The 17,116-nt window shown below is 34.3% G+C and overlaps 2 protein-coding genes across 2 annotated transcripts; both read left to right on the top strand.

Moving 5' to 3' along the window:
• Positions 1-784: 784 nt before the first annotated feature.
• Positions 785-6,225, top strand: LOC141684357 (26S proteasome non-ATPase regulatory subunit 13 homolog A-like). The gene is made up of 6 exons (XM_074489282.1): positions 785-1,024; positions 2,443-2,889; positions 3,463-3,543; positions 4,662-4,858; positions 4,935-5,034; positions 5,779-6,225. The coding sequence occupies exons 1-6, from the start codon at positions 875-877 to the stop codon at positions 5,962-5,964; spliced, it is 1,161 nt and encodes a 386-aa protein (XP_074345383.1). The 5' UTR covers positions 785-874; the 3' UTR covers positions 5,965-6,225.
• Positions 6,226-13,558: 7,333 nt separating this feature from the next.
• LOC141686753 (cationic amino acid transporter 6, chloroplastic-like) lies at positions 13,559-16,074 on the top strand. The gene is made up of 5 exons (XM_074491803.1): positions 13,559-13,977; positions 14,061-14,283; positions 14,529-14,859; positions 15,000-15,228; positions 15,379-16,074. The coding sequence occupies exons 1-5, from the start codon at positions 13,584-13,586 to the stop codon at positions 15,933-15,935; spliced, it is 1,734 nt and encodes a 577-aa protein (XP_074347904.1). The 5' UTR covers positions 13,559-13,583; the 3' UTR covers positions 15,936-16,074.
• Positions 16,075-17,116: the final 1,042 nt, after the last annotated feature.

Genomic DNA, 17,116 nt, shown 5'->3' with positions numbered 1-17,116 from the left:
TCTGTTCATAAAAAAAATCTATACAAGGGATGAACTAGATAATTAAGAATGTGTTTTTAGTGTGAAAATATAAATGTAGGTGGAACACCCATGTTCTTCAATTTTCAACGAATTTTTAAAGGAAAAATTGGCGTGATTTTCTTTTTTATTAAGTATTTATAATCTGTATTTATATTTGATAAAAAGGAGGTCGATATATTTAGTTTTATTTTTTATGAAAAATGTTAAATAAATGTTTAGAAATATATTAGGAAAGCAAAAAAAAAATCTTGAAAAAATTATTATTGGTTCGACTCACATATTTTTAACTTGATTGCTTGATTATAAGTTTTACGTATTTCTAAGAAAAAAGAAAAAGTAAATCAATGAAGAGATCAAGTAGAAATTTGTTAGCTAGAAAAATTATATATATTTTTATATGATAAATATTGAGAAATTACAAAAAATACTATTTTTTTATATTTGGTTGCGATTTTATTATTTTTTGAAAATAATTAAAAAATACGGTTTGTAATAAAGAACAATCACATATTTAATTTTTTTATAATTTTTGAGCAACCACATTTGTAACTTTTTTTACGTTTTTTGAGAAAGTACTGATTTTTTTTGTTTGCATTTAAATTTGTATCGTGTTGCATTTAAGATTACAGCGAATTGTAAAATCGTATTTTTGTAAAAAAAAAAAAAGTTTAAAAAAACTTACTTTCTTTCTCAAAAATATTTGGGGGAAGCAAGGATAGACTAGTAAATCGGCAGTATCGTGTTTCCAAAGAAAAGAATATAAGAAACTCATCAATTCTGTGAATTTTTCATTTTGTTTAAAACTACCAGGAGACTCAATAAAACTGGTTAAGTCTGCAATTGAAGTCTCACAATGGCAGCTCTGCAATACCTAGATTCGCTTCGTAATTCACACCCTGAGCTCTCCGATTGGTCCAATACACTTGCAGATCTGTATCAGCGTAAGCTATGGCACCAGCTCACTCTCAAACTCGAGCTCTTCATCTCTCACGCCGCCTTTCAGGTATCATTTTGTATTTACAGAGAGAGAGAGAGAGAAGAGAGAGAGAGATTGCATATGGATACAGAGATAGAGAGAAGAGAGAGAGAGAGATTGCATATGGATACAGAGATAGATAGGGGAGAGAGAGAGAGAAGAGAGAGAGAGAGAGATTGCATATGGATACAGAGATAGATAGGGGAGAGAGAGAGAGAGATTGCATATGGATACAGAGATAGACAGGGGAGAGAGGGAGAGGAGAGAGATTACAGTACTTCTAGTTTGTGTTGTTCAATTTGATTGTGTAGAATTATTATATGTTTTTTTGTTGTTATAATTAAGGTTTAGAGATGTGGTATAGCTATTATTGACATTATTGTTATCTATATATTGCTTGTAGTGTGTGTTGTTGAATTTGATTTTGTAGGATTTTGTGTTTTTTAAATTAGAATTAGGGTTTAGAGATTTATTTTGGTTTGATTTTAAGTGGTTAGGGTTTTGTAGCTGATGATGTTATGAATCTGTGTTTTTGTGATTTGGTAATTGATAATCACGTGTGTAATTGGTGGTTGTTTCACGTTTTTCTAATAATTTTGCGCAGGTTTATAAATGTTTCTGATTATGTTTACCGGTACTCTATGGTTAACTAGTTTACAATGTTATTTATGCATTGATATATGTAGGTTTATTATTACATATAAATGCCGCGGTCTCCCCTGGATATATTGTCGTAAAGGTCCTATAACAAGCCGAGTGGTGACAAGCATTGTGTCGTATAAAACTTCAAGTTAGAAATTGGTGACTTCGTAAATTATAAGATGATATTATGACTGTGTCAAACACGTTAAGGTTTTCAGAGCAAGCTAGTCGTGAATATCCGTTACCTTCCTATTTTGAATTTTGAGTATTCTAATTTTGGGACTAAGATTGGCTTCTACCTTCTAGTAATCCATTCTTCAATCCCAAAGATTATAAGATATTATTTCCATTTAGTGGTTGTCCCCAAGACCTTAAGGTTTTGGGAGAGATGGTCATCTAAAATAAATAAACCATATATTATATACACAGTCAGCGATTGAGTTATGTATAACTGTTTAAATGCCTTCTGGTGGTGATATGTTAAAGGTCGATGAGGTATAATGATGCTTTTCTAGGCATTTCTGTGTGTTCTAGTTATTTATGTATGTTCTAGTCGTGTCTCTGCCCCTTACGTGGCTCAAATTTGTTTAAATAACTAGTTTCATTGTTAACAAATTTAAATATCCGTAGACACGTATAGCTTGATATGTCTGTTGGTTTGGATTGATGTTTAATGATAATTGCATGTTATAAAGGGGTTTTTTTTTGCTTAGTTGGAATGCATAATATGAGCCTACTACACTTGTGTTTCCTTTCTGAACAAACTTGCCTTTCTTATTGCTTGTTACTTATTTGTGTTTCAGACCGGGGATGCTCTAATTCAGCTATATCATAATTTCATCACTGATTTCGAGACTAAAATTAATTTACTCAAACTTGCACATATTGCGGTAATAGTCTCTCGACAGTATACGGAGAAAGAGGCTGCCATTAGTTATCTTGATGGGATGATTGAGAAGCTTCGGTCAACTAAAGAATCTCGAATAGAGGAACCTATCCTTTATATCAGGATGCAGATTGCTATGTTCAACCTTGAAAAAGGAGATCAAAAGGAATGCAAAAAACTGCTAGATGATGGGAAAAGTACACTTGACAGTATGACTGACATTGATCCATCTGTTCATGCCAGTTATTATTGGATTTCATCGCAGTACCATAAATCTCGTCAAGAATTTGCTGACTTCTACAAAAGTGCTCTTCTATATCTTGCATACACCTCTGTGGAGTCCCTATCAGAATCATTCAAGCTGGTATGAGTATTTATCGTTCTTTATTAGTACTAGATTAGGAAGATTGCATGTTACAATATATATACTGGGGCCCACTTATTTTGGAATTTGGATCCACTTGTGTTTAGAAGCTGGACTATTACCAGACTTGGGTTTTTAAGCATTTCTTATGCAAATTAAATTAGTATCCATGCGAATAGAAGCTACAGCATTTATATCATCATCAAGTCCTGGTACTTAAACAGTTAAACTGCATACCACACTATTGCTTGGCATTGTTGTGACATGTTTAATTGCACGACTGAAAATGCACCAAAATTAAGTAGTTAAAATTGAGCAAGTTGTAATTGTCTAGCATTAATTAACTAAAAGCCTCGGTAATTATGTTATCTTTATTTAAGTAAAGAAATGATTCAAGCAAAAAGTTACCCTTAATTATCATTCTGATTAATCATTGGACGTATTTTCTGTATCTACAAACTTAATGATTGATAGTTGTAGTTTAGGTCTCAAAGATTTTCTTCAAATAATCTATGTTGATCTCTCTGTTGCTCCATATGCAACAATAAACTAAAGATAGCTTTATGGTGTCAGGATTTGGCTTTCGATTTGTCTCTATCGGCATTGCTGGGTGAAAACATATACAATTTCGGCGAATTGCTTGCGCATCCAATTGTAAGTATATTTGCAATTTTATATACATTAATCACTCACTAATTCATTTTACCTAATGATTTTGAGCTTTAGTTGTCCCCATAATCATTTTGAATTTTTTACTCTGCTCCTGCGAGGAAATGCTAGTGCCACACACCTATTTATACTTAATAGTAAATTCAAAATTACATTTGTTTATTTAATTTTTAACTTTTTTATTTACGTAGAGTTGAGGGATGATAGAATGCAATTTGTAACAACTGACAATAGTATCAGTGTTGTATTTCTATAATGATGCATGTAGTTAAATATATAATATACATATGTGAGAACTTATAGTTACTGAATAGTTTGGCTATTCTGTATATTGTCTAATCTATCTTGTTTACTCTTTGATTATTTGCGATGTGGTTTGGCTTGTTCATCTAGTTTGTGGCGCGAGTCTGTTTGGTAATGGCAGGTCAGATTAGGTCTTAGTTAGAAGACTTCTAACATGCATTTCTTTGTCATGCAAATTTAGATTTAATGGCCAAAAGATCTTTGTCATGATAGTTTTGTGTTCAACAGAGACCCACTATGAGCCTTGTGGAATCGATAGTAAAAAATTTTAAGTAAAAAATTGGAACAATTATCTTTGTTTTATCAATCATCTGGAAACATAATGGTTTTTTTTATAAAACACTATTAAGTTACATTTATATTAACTCTTAAAATGTATTTGTATTTATTCTGATTTAGGTTTGACAGTAAATCAAATTATTGTAAATGTTGGATTATGACTGTGCTATGATATTTGAAGGACTCCCGTTTCCGGTCCCCTAGTTAGAGTTTTGTTGATATCCATTTGTTGGATTATAATAAATTTATTGATCCTAGTATCTCTTTGGATTAGCTTTTATCTTGCACACGAGTATATATGTCTTCTAAGGATTCACTCGATATTGCATAAAAGCCTTTTTCCAAAGTTTGAATATTACAAAGCTCATCTGCAATGGGTTTGGGTTCTATTTGCTTTCTTACTAGTGATGTTCTGTACTTTTTACCTAATACATGCCAGTAAAAAGGTCTCGCTGTAGGTTTTTTTTTGCATGTTTTACTGTGATATCTGACTACAAAGCAATCCCTCTAAACTCGTGCAGCTAAAGAGTCTCCTTGGGACCAATGTAGAGTGGCTCTATTACATTCTTGAAGCATTCAATTCTGGCGATTTAGCCCGTTATCAGGAATTGTGCCGTGTTCACAATGCTGCTCTTAGTTCGCAACCAGCATTAGTGGAGAATGAGAAAAAGCTTTTAGAAAAGATCAACATTCTTTGCTTAATGGAAATCATTTTCAGGTTTGTTGGCATTTTTTGGGTTCCATTGATTATCGTTATACCCACAATATTATTAACTAAATGTGCTCCTTTTCAGTCGACCATCGGAGGAGAGAACCATTCCGTTAAGCATCATTGCCGAGCGTACAAGACTTACCGTAGAGGAGGTGGAGTACCTTCTAATGAAAAGCCTATCAGTAAGTACTTTTGTTAATGGAATTGATTGTTAAATTATACATGGACCTGCTAGTGCATGTCTTTTGATACGAACTAAAAGGTAGATAGGTATCATAATATTGTATATATTTTACTTTTTGGTCGACTCAAATTTAGAAATGAAGAGATGATAATTTATTTTTGTTTTTTGTCTACTGAAGTAACTTTACTTTTTTCTTAATGAATATTACACATAATATAGTATACATTTTTCTTTTTCTACTTCGTTTTTTACAAAAAGCTGGGAATAATAAAATTTGAAATCATCATAAATTACTTTTTGTTGCAATGGTAAAAATGTCACCAGTGACAGACCTAGGGAACTTTTACGAAAGGAGGTACTGAAGGATGATTTTTTCCTAATTTAATGACCAATTTCCAGAATAATTTGAAATGGAATTTTGTAATTTCTTGTGGAGTAGAGGAAGCAGGTGAATGGTAACTGTTCTCACTTCTCACCTTCAGTGATGTTGTTTAATCTTAGACTTGCTATTTAATAGAACTAAGAGCTGTAAAGATTCTACATGTGTTGAATATTAGTGATTGTTTTTTGTTATTTCCTGTGCTGCTTCTCACTATAATTCCCTGATTATTCTGACGTGTCAGTGCTCTGTACTGTACCATTTCTGAATTCTCTGCTTAGCATGTATTTTTTTTCAAAGCCATCACAAAAGTATCATCAGTCTTCTTAATATCATAACCTAAAATACTTGGAATTGCTCCAGGTTCATCTGATTGAGGGAATCATTGATCAAGTTGAGGGGACTGTGCATGTGTCTTGGGTGCAACCCCGAGTTTTGGGGATTTCTCAGATAAAATCTTTGCGAGATAGGCTGGACAACTGGATGGGTAAAGTACACACTGCTCTATTGTCTGTGGAGGCTGAAACACCTGATTTGATTGCTACATAGTTTTTTTTAAGGTCCCTTATTTCTGTTACTTGTAACAAATTCATAGACCAGAGAAATGGATGTTTTTACTCGCTTATGGGAGAGAAATGTAGCAATTAATTGTAACCTGGAATAGACTTAAATGCATTTATGCGGTTTCTAGCTTTGTTTCGTAGGCATTTTGTGATATTACTGTGCTTCTATCGATTTGGATCTCATATTGCTTTATGTCCTAATTCCTAAACCTGGTTATTGTATAATAATTAGAAATCATTTCTGGTATTTTCTTCGTTATTTGCACTTTAGTAGATGGATATTGTTCTTGTACCAAATTAGAGGTGTTTTTTTTTGTTACTGATCAGATATCGTCTCTAGTTTAAAATTGTGAAATGAAAGAGAGGAAATCCAATGTATTTCCACTCGTTCGAGGGTAATGATCACATGTAATTTCACGAACAAGATCAATCTGAATATGTCTGAATATATCTTCCTGCCAATTACTAACATTCTGGGATATGACAAAGGCTTGATGAATGATGACTGGTATGAATATGCGATATCGAAAACATTGTAGGCTAATAAAATCTGCAGATGATGTTGGATTTGCACATCAAAACTTTAAAGTTTCCAGCTCATGGACAAGGACTTCTCCCATTAACATGTATAAACATAATGTAAGTTTTGTCTGCAGAAATTTCTGATTGGCACATATATTTTTCGCTTAAACAATTAATCGTCGAGCAATAGTCAGAGTCAGATTCATATGGAGATCTAGTACTTGGTCTAAATTTGGAAATAAAAGTTGCCTCAAATCGCGATCAGAGTGGAAAACTTTTCTCTTGCTGATATTCATCTACAAGGAAGTACAACAAAAGTTCAAATAAACTAAAGATTAGTTGTTAAAGGAGCCAAATAATTATAGTGGTTATATCAATAGTAGTATACATAAGTTTTTTAACTTTAGTTGTGGTGGATGGACGGCGAAAAATACTCTCTAGTTGATGTTGATTGAGCACTTGTTCTTTTTCTTATGTAAACAGGCGTAGTGACCTTTTGAACCTCAAGATTTGCACCAATATACTGCCCATGTGTCTCAAATCCGTTCCTTTGTGCCTCTGAAGTACTGAAAACATACCTTTTTAAATTTTGGACCGGGAAAAAACCGAAGGAACGACTTTGAAACACAGGGGGCAGATAGGTATATTGTTGCAAATCTTGAGATTCATAAGGTCGTTAAGCCTTCAAAATATAGGTATTTGTTAATGATTCTTAGAGTCTTTCGATACACATTGTTAAGGTTTAAGTGTGCGTTAATCCTGCAAATTATATTTTATTGCAGAAGAGCCTGCAAACTATAATATATTGCAGAAGAGCCTGCAAGTGCAAACTATAATCTATTGCAGAAGAGCTTCTATCATATAATTTGAATTCTTATTTCCTAACAACTAAGGATATGTGTAGTAACGACACGCTCCTAGTCCTAGATCAATTCTCGGGTTCTTTAAAGTTATAATCTAGTGCATTAGATAGTATGTAAATTACCAAAAAAACTGGGAGCTGGTTTTTTCAGATTACCTACAACTGTGTACTGAATTGACAGTATTGCAAATGGTTTGGTGATTTTTGTTTGATATGCATGCATTATATCGTTCATCGACATTCTTATTTGCTGCACGACACTTTTTAAGATATTGGTCGGTTAAATTGTAAAGAACAAATTTTTGGCTTCATCAAGCAAACAAATTCCACATGTTTGTGATTATTTTTCATGCAGATACATCACTTTTCATTGGCATTTCAGCTAAAAAAGAAGAAAGTATTGGATTTACTTGTCTGTGGGTCACTTTTATTGCTATTCTATCATTTTGTTTGTTGTTTCTTCTCAGAAATGATAAGTTTCTTTGCAATGTTGGCAGACCATTTGGACTGGTGATTGGATTCTCCTGAGTGATTATTTTCAAAGTGGCAATTCACAAGAACATGAACCGCATTTCTGAGTAGTCAGTTCTCTTTTTGTCTTGATCTGTCGTAGCTTCTTGGATTGCACTTTGTAATGTTCTTGTCGTACCTACCTCAGATATCAGTTGAACCAAGTATTTCATTCTTCTTTTAATAATCTGGCCAGTCGACTTCAATTGAAATTACATAGAATATTGATATTGCAGACAGCGATAACTTAAGTGCCTATGATGTACTGTAACAGGAGATGAGCCAGAACATAGCTATCACCGCTTTTGATTTGGTTAGATGAGCTCGGTTACTCAACATGGTATCAGAGGCAGAGGACTCAAGTTCAAGTTGCTTACCTTTTCTTCAAATTACATAGAATATTGATATTGGAGACAGCGATAACTTAAGTGCCTATGATGTACTGTAACAGGAGATGGACCAGAACATAGCTATCACCGCTTTTGATTTGGTTAGATGAGCTTGGTTACTCAACATGATATCAGAGGCAGAGGACTCAAGTTCAACACTCTGCCATCCCCAATATTCTCATACTATCCATTGTATGTGTTTTTCTTTCTGCATCTCGATATGTGTTAATGTAGGGATAAAGAAAAAGTCATTTTGATTCAAAATCTAAGCACACTTCCTCATTGTGCTAATTAACAAAGTAGGCTAGTAACTTTTACATGAGTAAAGAAACTGGCAGACCCTATACATCCAGCAAATGTATCTTTCACTAATTTTTCAAAGATGGAGACTATGTTACTCTGGACTCCTCATTTTACTTTCAAGTAACCGTGTTGGACACTCGACACTTGGGTGTCGGACACTCGACACTTGGATATGGACACTCGGACATGGACACTTATTTTAGGCCAAAAACATGTATATTTTTTCAGAATGTTGCCAAGTCCGATACTTGGACACGTGTCCATTACGGACACTTCTAGCCAAGTCTGAGTAACATAGTAGAGATATGCAGCAAATGGATTTTCTGATCCACATTTTTCAACTTTAAACCATTTCTCAGCCCATAATGATGGCTTTTAGTTGTTCAAAACTTTGAATGATCAATAAAACTATGGTCCTAATGCGTTCATTTTCTTCTAATATTGTATTGCAACATGATTGGCATGACTCATGTGGTTTCCTTATTAAACTTTTAAACCACACTTAAGGCTGGATACCATTATAGGTTTCACTTGGATGCATATGAGTCCACAAGGTGCTGTTAAAGATCTAGAAAGGGCCTGACCTAATGATATTGATCATTAAAGAGTAATTTTCTTATTATGACCAGTGATAATGTACAATGATCTAAGTGCTGATCTCGAAATGTTGATTGACATTGCACCCATGCCACTGTCTACTATCATTCTGCTATGCTCTGGGGCTTTTTGCAGCGCCCCGTTGGAGATCTAAATTTCCTCTTTAAATCATTTGATTGCAATTTGTAAACCAAAAGTTGATAGACATTCAAGAAAATATCGGTTTGACTTGTGTAGTAGAGTAGCATATGATAGTAACTAATAATATGTTTTTCTTGATTAGTTGCTAGATTCCTAATGCAGCAGCATAAACTACTAGCAGAATCATTTATACGAAGCAGTGCAGAAATTACTCAGGTACATTTTTAAAATTTTAAACTAGTGGTAAAGTCTGATCTTCCTCCCTAATTTCCTCGTGGCAAGTATAAGTTCGAGTCCTCACTCTCCTTCCCTCGTATTTAAAACTATGCACTTACCAGAATAACAGAAAAGACGAGCGAGAAATTAACCTGAGGACTGCTGACATAATACTTAATAGGAAAATGACTTATGTAGTACAGCATTAGTACTATATGATCAGATTGACCTAATATGCACAAGTATAACTCTGGAGATTGGAGTGGCCCTTCTGTATAGTACTTATAATGTACTATTATATCCCCTTTATGTACTTGCTAATTATACAAGTCCTTGATCTCCCAATGGACAGAACAGAAAATTTTAATCAGAAATCTTAACTGTTTTATACTTTATATAGTATAAAAAGAAATAGTCTTTTGGGAGGAGAAGAGAGGTGAGAATTAAGGTCAATGAGAGGCATTTTTGGTGCCCACTTGAGCAAAAAAAAGCTAGTTAAAGTCTAGCTACCACTGTTTCCTAATATCCTCCTCAGTGCAACTTAATTAACTACCAATGACAATCAAAAGATCACAAAAATATTCCACTTCCCTTATTCTTTCTTATATAAAACTGATGAATATGCTTGCTATAATATTGTTTTATGTAGGAATACATATAAGAATCTTTTACTATATTTGCTTCTTTTTTCTCAATGGCACTAGTGGTGTAGATGATAGTTTATTAATTATGTAATTTGTGACTCTAATGCTTTACTTTAAGACCCTAATGCTAAAAAGATGTGGAGTTATCAGCAAAATATCAGGTGTGAATAAGTCAAATTTATGCTTGAGAATTGTCACAATTTGTGGTGTGGCACAAACTTCTGCTCTTCTGGTACCTTCTTCTTATCTTCTTTGCTTATGGTCAGTAAAAGTGAAGATACTCTACCAATGATTTACCTTAAGCATCATTTTGTATTGCTTTTAAAGATGTAGGATCAAATTTAGTCCTCGAAACACTTTAAGTTTTTAAGCGACGTGGTAACTTAATATGCTATCAGAGTACGGATTTTTAAAGGTTTTATTAATTTACTTTCCAATTCTGAAAAATTAGTAGAGATATATTTTTCAGTTAAGTCTTCCTCTGACACCTTAACAATGACACGAGTACAATTGTGCAGCGCCATGTCTGAGATTTTTTCAAATGTAAAGACAGACATTCAATATACTATGTTGTATGTTTGCAAGTCAGTTGGTAAGATCTTTACCTTTTAGTACAGTAGATGGTAAATTCTTGAAATCAGGAAAAATTTGTCCTTGTGTATTGTGGTATAATTTATCTTGTTCTTAAGTTTCTTGATCCATTGCTGTTATATCCGCAAGGCTCAAACACAAATCATTACAAGCGTCGAGTTATCAGGTTACTGCAGATTCTTCTGATCATGTGCTTTTCCCTGAAAGCCATCATACAAACATCATATCTATGATGACAGAAACTATTAAATGGAAAGACAATAAAAATTCAAACCAGAACGCGAAGAATAAGGGACCACAAATCTCAGCCTTATATTCTTCCCATTTCTCTGATGCCTTTGCAATACACCATGAAGAAAATGACTTATAAAAACTATACATATACTTTGAACAATGATTGTTGACATGATAATATTTATCTGTTTTAGAGTTTTTCTTTGCATTGTGCAGACCTGTTCTGTATTACAGAAATCTGTATCATCTGTGGCACACCATGAGTAGAGCTAGTTCACGCAGTGATACTCATATCAACAACGCGCATTACAGCAAGAAAATCAATAGGTACATAGAATATTTCAACATTTTACCAAGCAAGAATTTTAAAATAGAAAAGAGCAGTGCATGCAGATTACATTCATATCAAAGAATGTCTTCCTTTTGCTTTACACAGGTTTTAAAAGCAAAGAAGAAAAATTGGGCGGCACAAGGATAAGATAATCTCTACCACTTGCCCTTTTCTTTTTCTTTGCATATCTAATTGTTGTTCAACTTCTGCAACTAATTCCTCTCCATTTCCTAAAAGTTGAACTTATATTTTTAAGTATTCGTCGCTGCAGGAAGGCCAACGAGGCAATGATGCTAAGATTTCATAAAGTCGCGATTTTTTTACACACTGCAAAGAATGATAACAATGGTATATGCCATCATAGCAGCTATACCTAGCTAGAGCTTGATTTACAAGACGAAAAAGGGTACATTCTGCTAGATCAAGCCTGCGTAAAGTTGAGAACAGATACTTGATTAGATTTTAATGAATCATATTATTCTGAAATTAGACAAAATCGATCACTAATTGGTTGCAAGTTGATTTTATGCTGATACACCTATAAGATCACACATTGTTAATACCAAATAGCTCATAGGTTTAAGACCCCTGATCTTAACAGTTCCGGTAAACTTTTTTCCCCATGAATTTGCAGAAGTGAATAGTTCTTCATGTAGTAACATTACTAGTTACTTGATGCAAGCTAAAATTTAAAGGTCGTACTCAATGTACAAAAATTCGTTGATGTAACAGTACTTTGTGTTGTATCGAAAAATAAAGGTCGTACACAGTGCACAAAATCTCCGTCATCAACAAGTACAGGGCACAAGGCTTTGTGTATAATGGATTCTAAGATATAGTAATATAATATGAAAGAAGGTTTGTGGCTTAGATCATAATGTTCCTATGAAGTCATCCCACCAGAGGAAAGGTTGCATGTAACTATAATACAGAATAAACACAATTTACTTGCACAAATATAAACTGATCTTAAGTTTATTGTTTAGAATCAAGAATCAACATTTATGGTTTATACAATTTTCAAATTAACACAGACAGTCATTTAAAGAGCTCCCTTAGAGAAAAATCTGTAAACAACTTTCAGGATATAGAAAAAAAAGCATGCATGTGCATGTATAGGAAATGTTAGTCAAATTGATTTGTTTGATTTATTTTTGTCAAATAAAAATATGATAATTTTGTGATTCAAATTTTGCATATATTAAGTTAATTATGGTTTTATGAAAATTATTTTTTTGTCAGGATTTTTATGAAAATTAATGTAGTATAACAAAACAGAACAATCTATTTTTGCACAATATTCAAAATTTTAAAAATATTATTAATAATTTATAATAAGTATTTAAACTTTGATCACTTTTTATTTTATTTTTATCGTAGCTAACCCGCAGCCGCTACCCTTCGGGTGCGCACTGAATAAACCCTGCGAACTCACGCAATAGCCTGCAAACCACGTGAACCAAGGAAAACCGCATTTAAGCGACATGCTCTGACTCAAAAGGCATAATTATAGATTCTCCTCCCGTGAAATTTGAACCTGTGACCAAGAAGATAGTTATCCCCTTTTTAAACCCCTGCAGGCAAAGCTAGTTGGTTTTGAAATATGAGAAATAAATGTTGGGTAGCTTTAGGCTTTAGCAAAGTTTGAGCAAGATGCTCAACTGTTACAAAGTTTCAATTTTCAAAATATTATCAAGAAATCCAAAGAGATTAGGTCAAAGTCTCATCTATATCTCTTTGTGATTCCTCTCGCGAGCTATAGGCTATAGCTCCCTTCAAAATGGGCTATGCCTTTTCCCCACCTTTTCTTGCATGCTTCTCTATAACAAACTCTTTAGAGTCTTGGGACTCTCAAAAGTCATAAAACATACACATAATTTATACATACAAACATATTGGGCAGTTTGGAGTCTCCCAAATGGACAACATTGTAATTTCATATTCCATTCGTTCCGATTTATCCGTCTCGTTTAACTTTTTACGATTAAACTGATCAAATTTTGATAATAAAAAAATTATATCATTAAAAAGTATATCTAATCTATTTTGATACATACCTTTCAGTTTGTCAAAATAACGGAAAAATAATTTTTTAATTTACGATTAAAGTTGAGTCAACTTGACAGTAAACTCATGGGCATGCATCAACTAATAAGGAACCTCTCCAAATATTTGTTATTTTTTCTAAACAGTCCCCCCTGCATTTATATAAAGAGCTAAAGACCTTTGATGAAGCCAAAAACAACATTGAAGTTTCTACAAACAATGGAAGTTGTTCATCAGACAGCAACATCAACTAATGTTTCTTTTTCCAGTTACATAAACTCTTTATCAAAAACACCACATAGGCTAAGAAACAGAATGTTAGCTACATGGACACCAGAACAAGAACTTAACCAAATGAGGCTGAGGTCTGGTGCAAACATGAAGAGAAAACTCCTGTGGTATGATTTAGTAGCTCTAGGTGTTGGTGGTATGCTTGGGGCTGGAGTTTTCGTGACGACGGGCCGTGTGGCTAGAAGCCACTCAGGCCCTTCTGTTTTCATATCTTATATCATTGCTGGTATATCAGCTCTACTGTCATCTTTGTGTTATACAGAATTCTCTGTTAGGATTCCTGTTGCTGGTGGTGCTTTTAGTTATCTAAGGGTAACTTTCGGTAAGAAAATTATTGCTTAAACTCATGCAAACGAAAAGATGATCAATTACAAGTTTGTAATAGTTTGTTTTAAAATTATGCAGGAGAATTTGTAGGGTATTTTGCTGGAGCAAATATATTGATGGAATACGTACTCTCAAACGCTGCTGTTGCACGAAGTTTCACCGAGTACTTATGTTGTGCATTCGGAGAAAATGATCCAAACTCATGGAGATTTGAGGTGGATGGATTGGTGAAGGGCTACAACATGCTGGACTTACCAGCAGTTGCTCTGATAGTTCTTATCACTATTTGTTTATGCAATAGGTTCGAGTCTGCTATTAAATTATCTAATTTTGCTAGTCATATATTAATAAACATTTAAACCTCTGAATTAACAAGGACTAGTTGGATTCATGATATTTTTGTTGTATATGTTATAAAGACACAATGACCACTCCACTAATAACCATAACTATTACTTTTCGCAACTTTTAACTTGTCTAGACAAATATTTTCTATGTTACAATGGCTTCTGAAAGTGATTTGTGTCTCTCTGATAAAAATTGCAGTACCAAGGAAAGCTCGATGCTGAACCTCATAATGACGGTCTTTCATGTACTGTTTTTCGTGTTCATTATAGTTGCTGCTTTCTACAATGGGAAGACTGAGAACCTAGTTAAGCCAGCAGGCCTTGCCCCATATGGCGCTAAAGGTGTTCTTGACGGAGCTGCTATAGTTTACTTCAGCTATATAGGTTATGACTCGGTTTCAACGATGGCAGAAGAGATCAAGAACCCTAGAAAAAGTCTCCCAATTGGCATTGTAGGCTCAGTTGTCATTGTTTCTGCTCTTTACTGCTTAATGGCTTTGGCATTATGTGTTATGGTTCCTTATGATCAGGTCAGTGAGGATGATCAGTCTAAGCTCTAAAATCTTGAAAAGTAGAAAAAGGGAATTTTATGCTGTTTTTATTTACCTAAAATTTGAACAAACAAGTAAAATGTGTCCTTATAAATAGGCATTGTTCAAATGATTCATAGATATCAGATAGTGCATCATTTTCACTTGCATTCCAAAAAATGGGTTGGAAATGGGCTGGAAATGTCGTCGGAGCTGGTGCAAGCCTAGGGATTGTTGCTTCTCTTTTGGTTGCGATGCTTGGCCAAGCTAGGTATCTTTGTGTTATTGGAAGGGCACGACTCGTGCCTCTATGGTTAGCCAAGGTGCACCCTTCAACTGGTACCCCCTTGAATGCAACCATTTTCTTAGGTGAGGATCTGTTTAAAACTTCATCTATACCTTTTTAAGTATAATCAACGATACAAGTATTTAGGATTAATTTTGCAATTAATAAAATAGTTAGATCTCCGGAAAAGTACAGAGACCCTCATCAGGCCTTGCATCTTTCATGTTATACAGGGATCTGCCAGGCATCTATTGCACTCTTCACAGAACTTAACATTGTGATCGAAATGATATCCATAGGCACTCTCCTGGTATTCTACTTGGTAGCAAATGCACTAATCTATCGTCGCTATGTGATTGCCAGTAACAACCCTCCACAGAGCACTCTCCTCTACCTCTTCATCCTCTCATGTACCTCACTCGGATTCTCCTTATCATGGAAACTCGAGCAACAATGGTGGGGACTTCCCTTGTGTGGTGGTTCTATGATCATCCTTACAGCATTCTTCCAGTACATGGTCCCCTGTGACTGTCATTCGACTGAATGGTCAGTTCCCCTGATGCCATGGCCTGCAGCTACATCAATTTTTCTTAATGTTTTCCTGATGACTACTCTACCAAAACTATCGTACCAGAGATTTGGTTTATGGGCTTGTCTGGTAACTTTGTTTTATGTATTATACGGGGTTCACTCGACATATCAGGCAGAAGCCGAGGACGCTAGTACTGGTAGCACAAACCACTCAAACTTTTCTACACAACCAGAAAAACTCGATATCCAGGTGCTTTAGCAAAGGCCAAGCACTTGCATTCCCTTGTATGCAGTCACTTTTTTGATTCAGGGTTGTAACATAGTAGATATCATGGAAATTCTTCAATAAGCTTGAAGTATATTTCCTAAAATGATGTAATGAGTTAAAATGTAATCATGTTCTTAACCTCTTCAGAGCTTCTTGATGTTCTTAACCAATTCTTGTCCAATGATGTATCATGTATGACAGCAGATGATACATTAGTATTATCCAAACATGGACAGAACACACACATATATATATGTCGAGTGGTCCTCAATTGTATTTCTTTTAATTGAGGCCAAATGATCATGAACCGTTATAAACCGCTAACAGGATTGATGAATGATTGCGACAGCGACTATACTCTATTTTTTTTATACCGGAGGCTTTTATCTTCTGTTACACTCTTCAAACCGTTCGTGAGCTACTCGAGCTCATCTCGTAATATATTCAAATTCGGCTCGGGAACAATTGAGCTGACCTCGAGCTTTTCGAATTATTTACCGAGCAGAGCTCAAGCTTCAAATTACTCGGCTCGTAAGGTTCGCGAGGCTTATTGAGCCTCTATTTTTTTATTATAAATATATTTTTATATAAATATTTAGTATTTTATTTATATTTTTGACGAAAGTCGAGCCAAACTCGAGTCTATCAACTATTTTACGAGGCGAGGTTCGAGCTTGAAATTAAAGACTCGGTCGAAGTCAAGCTCGAGTTCAAACCGAACTTTTTAATCAAATTCGAGCCGAGCTTGTCATTGTTTGACTCGATTACACCCCTACGCTATCACAAAAAAATTGTTCACGCCCCTTGTTTAGCTCACCTCCCATGTCTTCTATCCTCTGTTTAGACCACGTTCCGCTATACGTCTAAAAATCATGGTTGCTTTTTATGTTTAAATTAATTTTTTACTTTAAATCTCTCTCGTTTCATACTCAGTCCTAAAATGATATTCCTGTTTTGACTTTTCGTATCTATAATAGTTATAAGTGATTTTATTGGATTCGTATTTATGAGTACTTTAATACAATGAAGATTTTATATATTTAATACTAATACAAAATTAAAAATATTAACAATCAAAAGTGTGCATATGTCAACACAAATAGAAAAGTTTTTAGGGACGGAAGGAATAACAGTAAGGGCACCCTGTTAAAGGCCACTTTCCGCTATACGTC

This window comes from Apium graveolens, chromosome 9 (genome assembly GCF_009905375.1).
Source record: "Apium graveolens cultivar Ventura chromosome 9, ASM990537v1, whole genome shotgun sequence".
NCBI lineage: Eukaryota > Viridiplantae > Streptophyta > Magnoliopsida > Apiales > Apiaceae > Apium > Apium graveolens.
Note: the sequence above shows the minus strand (reverse complement) of the source record. Positions and strands in the feature narration are given on the sequence as shown.

Excerpts from the sequence above, each read along its gene's own strand:
- LOC141684357 (XM_074489282.1), top strand. The coding sequence starts at position 875 with ATGGCAGCTCTGCAATACCTAGATTCGCTTCGTAATTCACACCCTGAG. Across the intron at positions 2,890-3,462 it reads TATCAGAATCATTCAAGCTG|GATTTGGCTTTCGATTTGTC; the intron begins GTATGAGTATTT and ends TTATGGTGTCAG. Across the intron at positions 3,544-4,661 it reads AATTGCTTGCGCATCCAATT|CTAAAGAGTCTCCTTGGGAC; the intron begins GTAAGTATATTT and ends AAACTCGTGCAG.
- LOC141686753 (XM_074491803.1), top strand. The coding sequence starts at position 13,584 with ATGGAAGTTGTTCATCAGACAGCAACATCAACTAATGTTTCTTTTTCC. Across the intron at positions 13,978-14,060 it reads TTATCTAAGGGTAACTTTCG|GAGAATTTGTAGGGTATTTT; the intron begins GTAAGAAAATTA and ends AAAATTATGCAG. Across the intron at positions 14,284-14,528 it reads ACTATTTGTTTATGCAATAG|TACCAAGGAAAGCTCGATGC; the intron begins GTTCGAGTCTGC and ends TAAAAATTGCAG.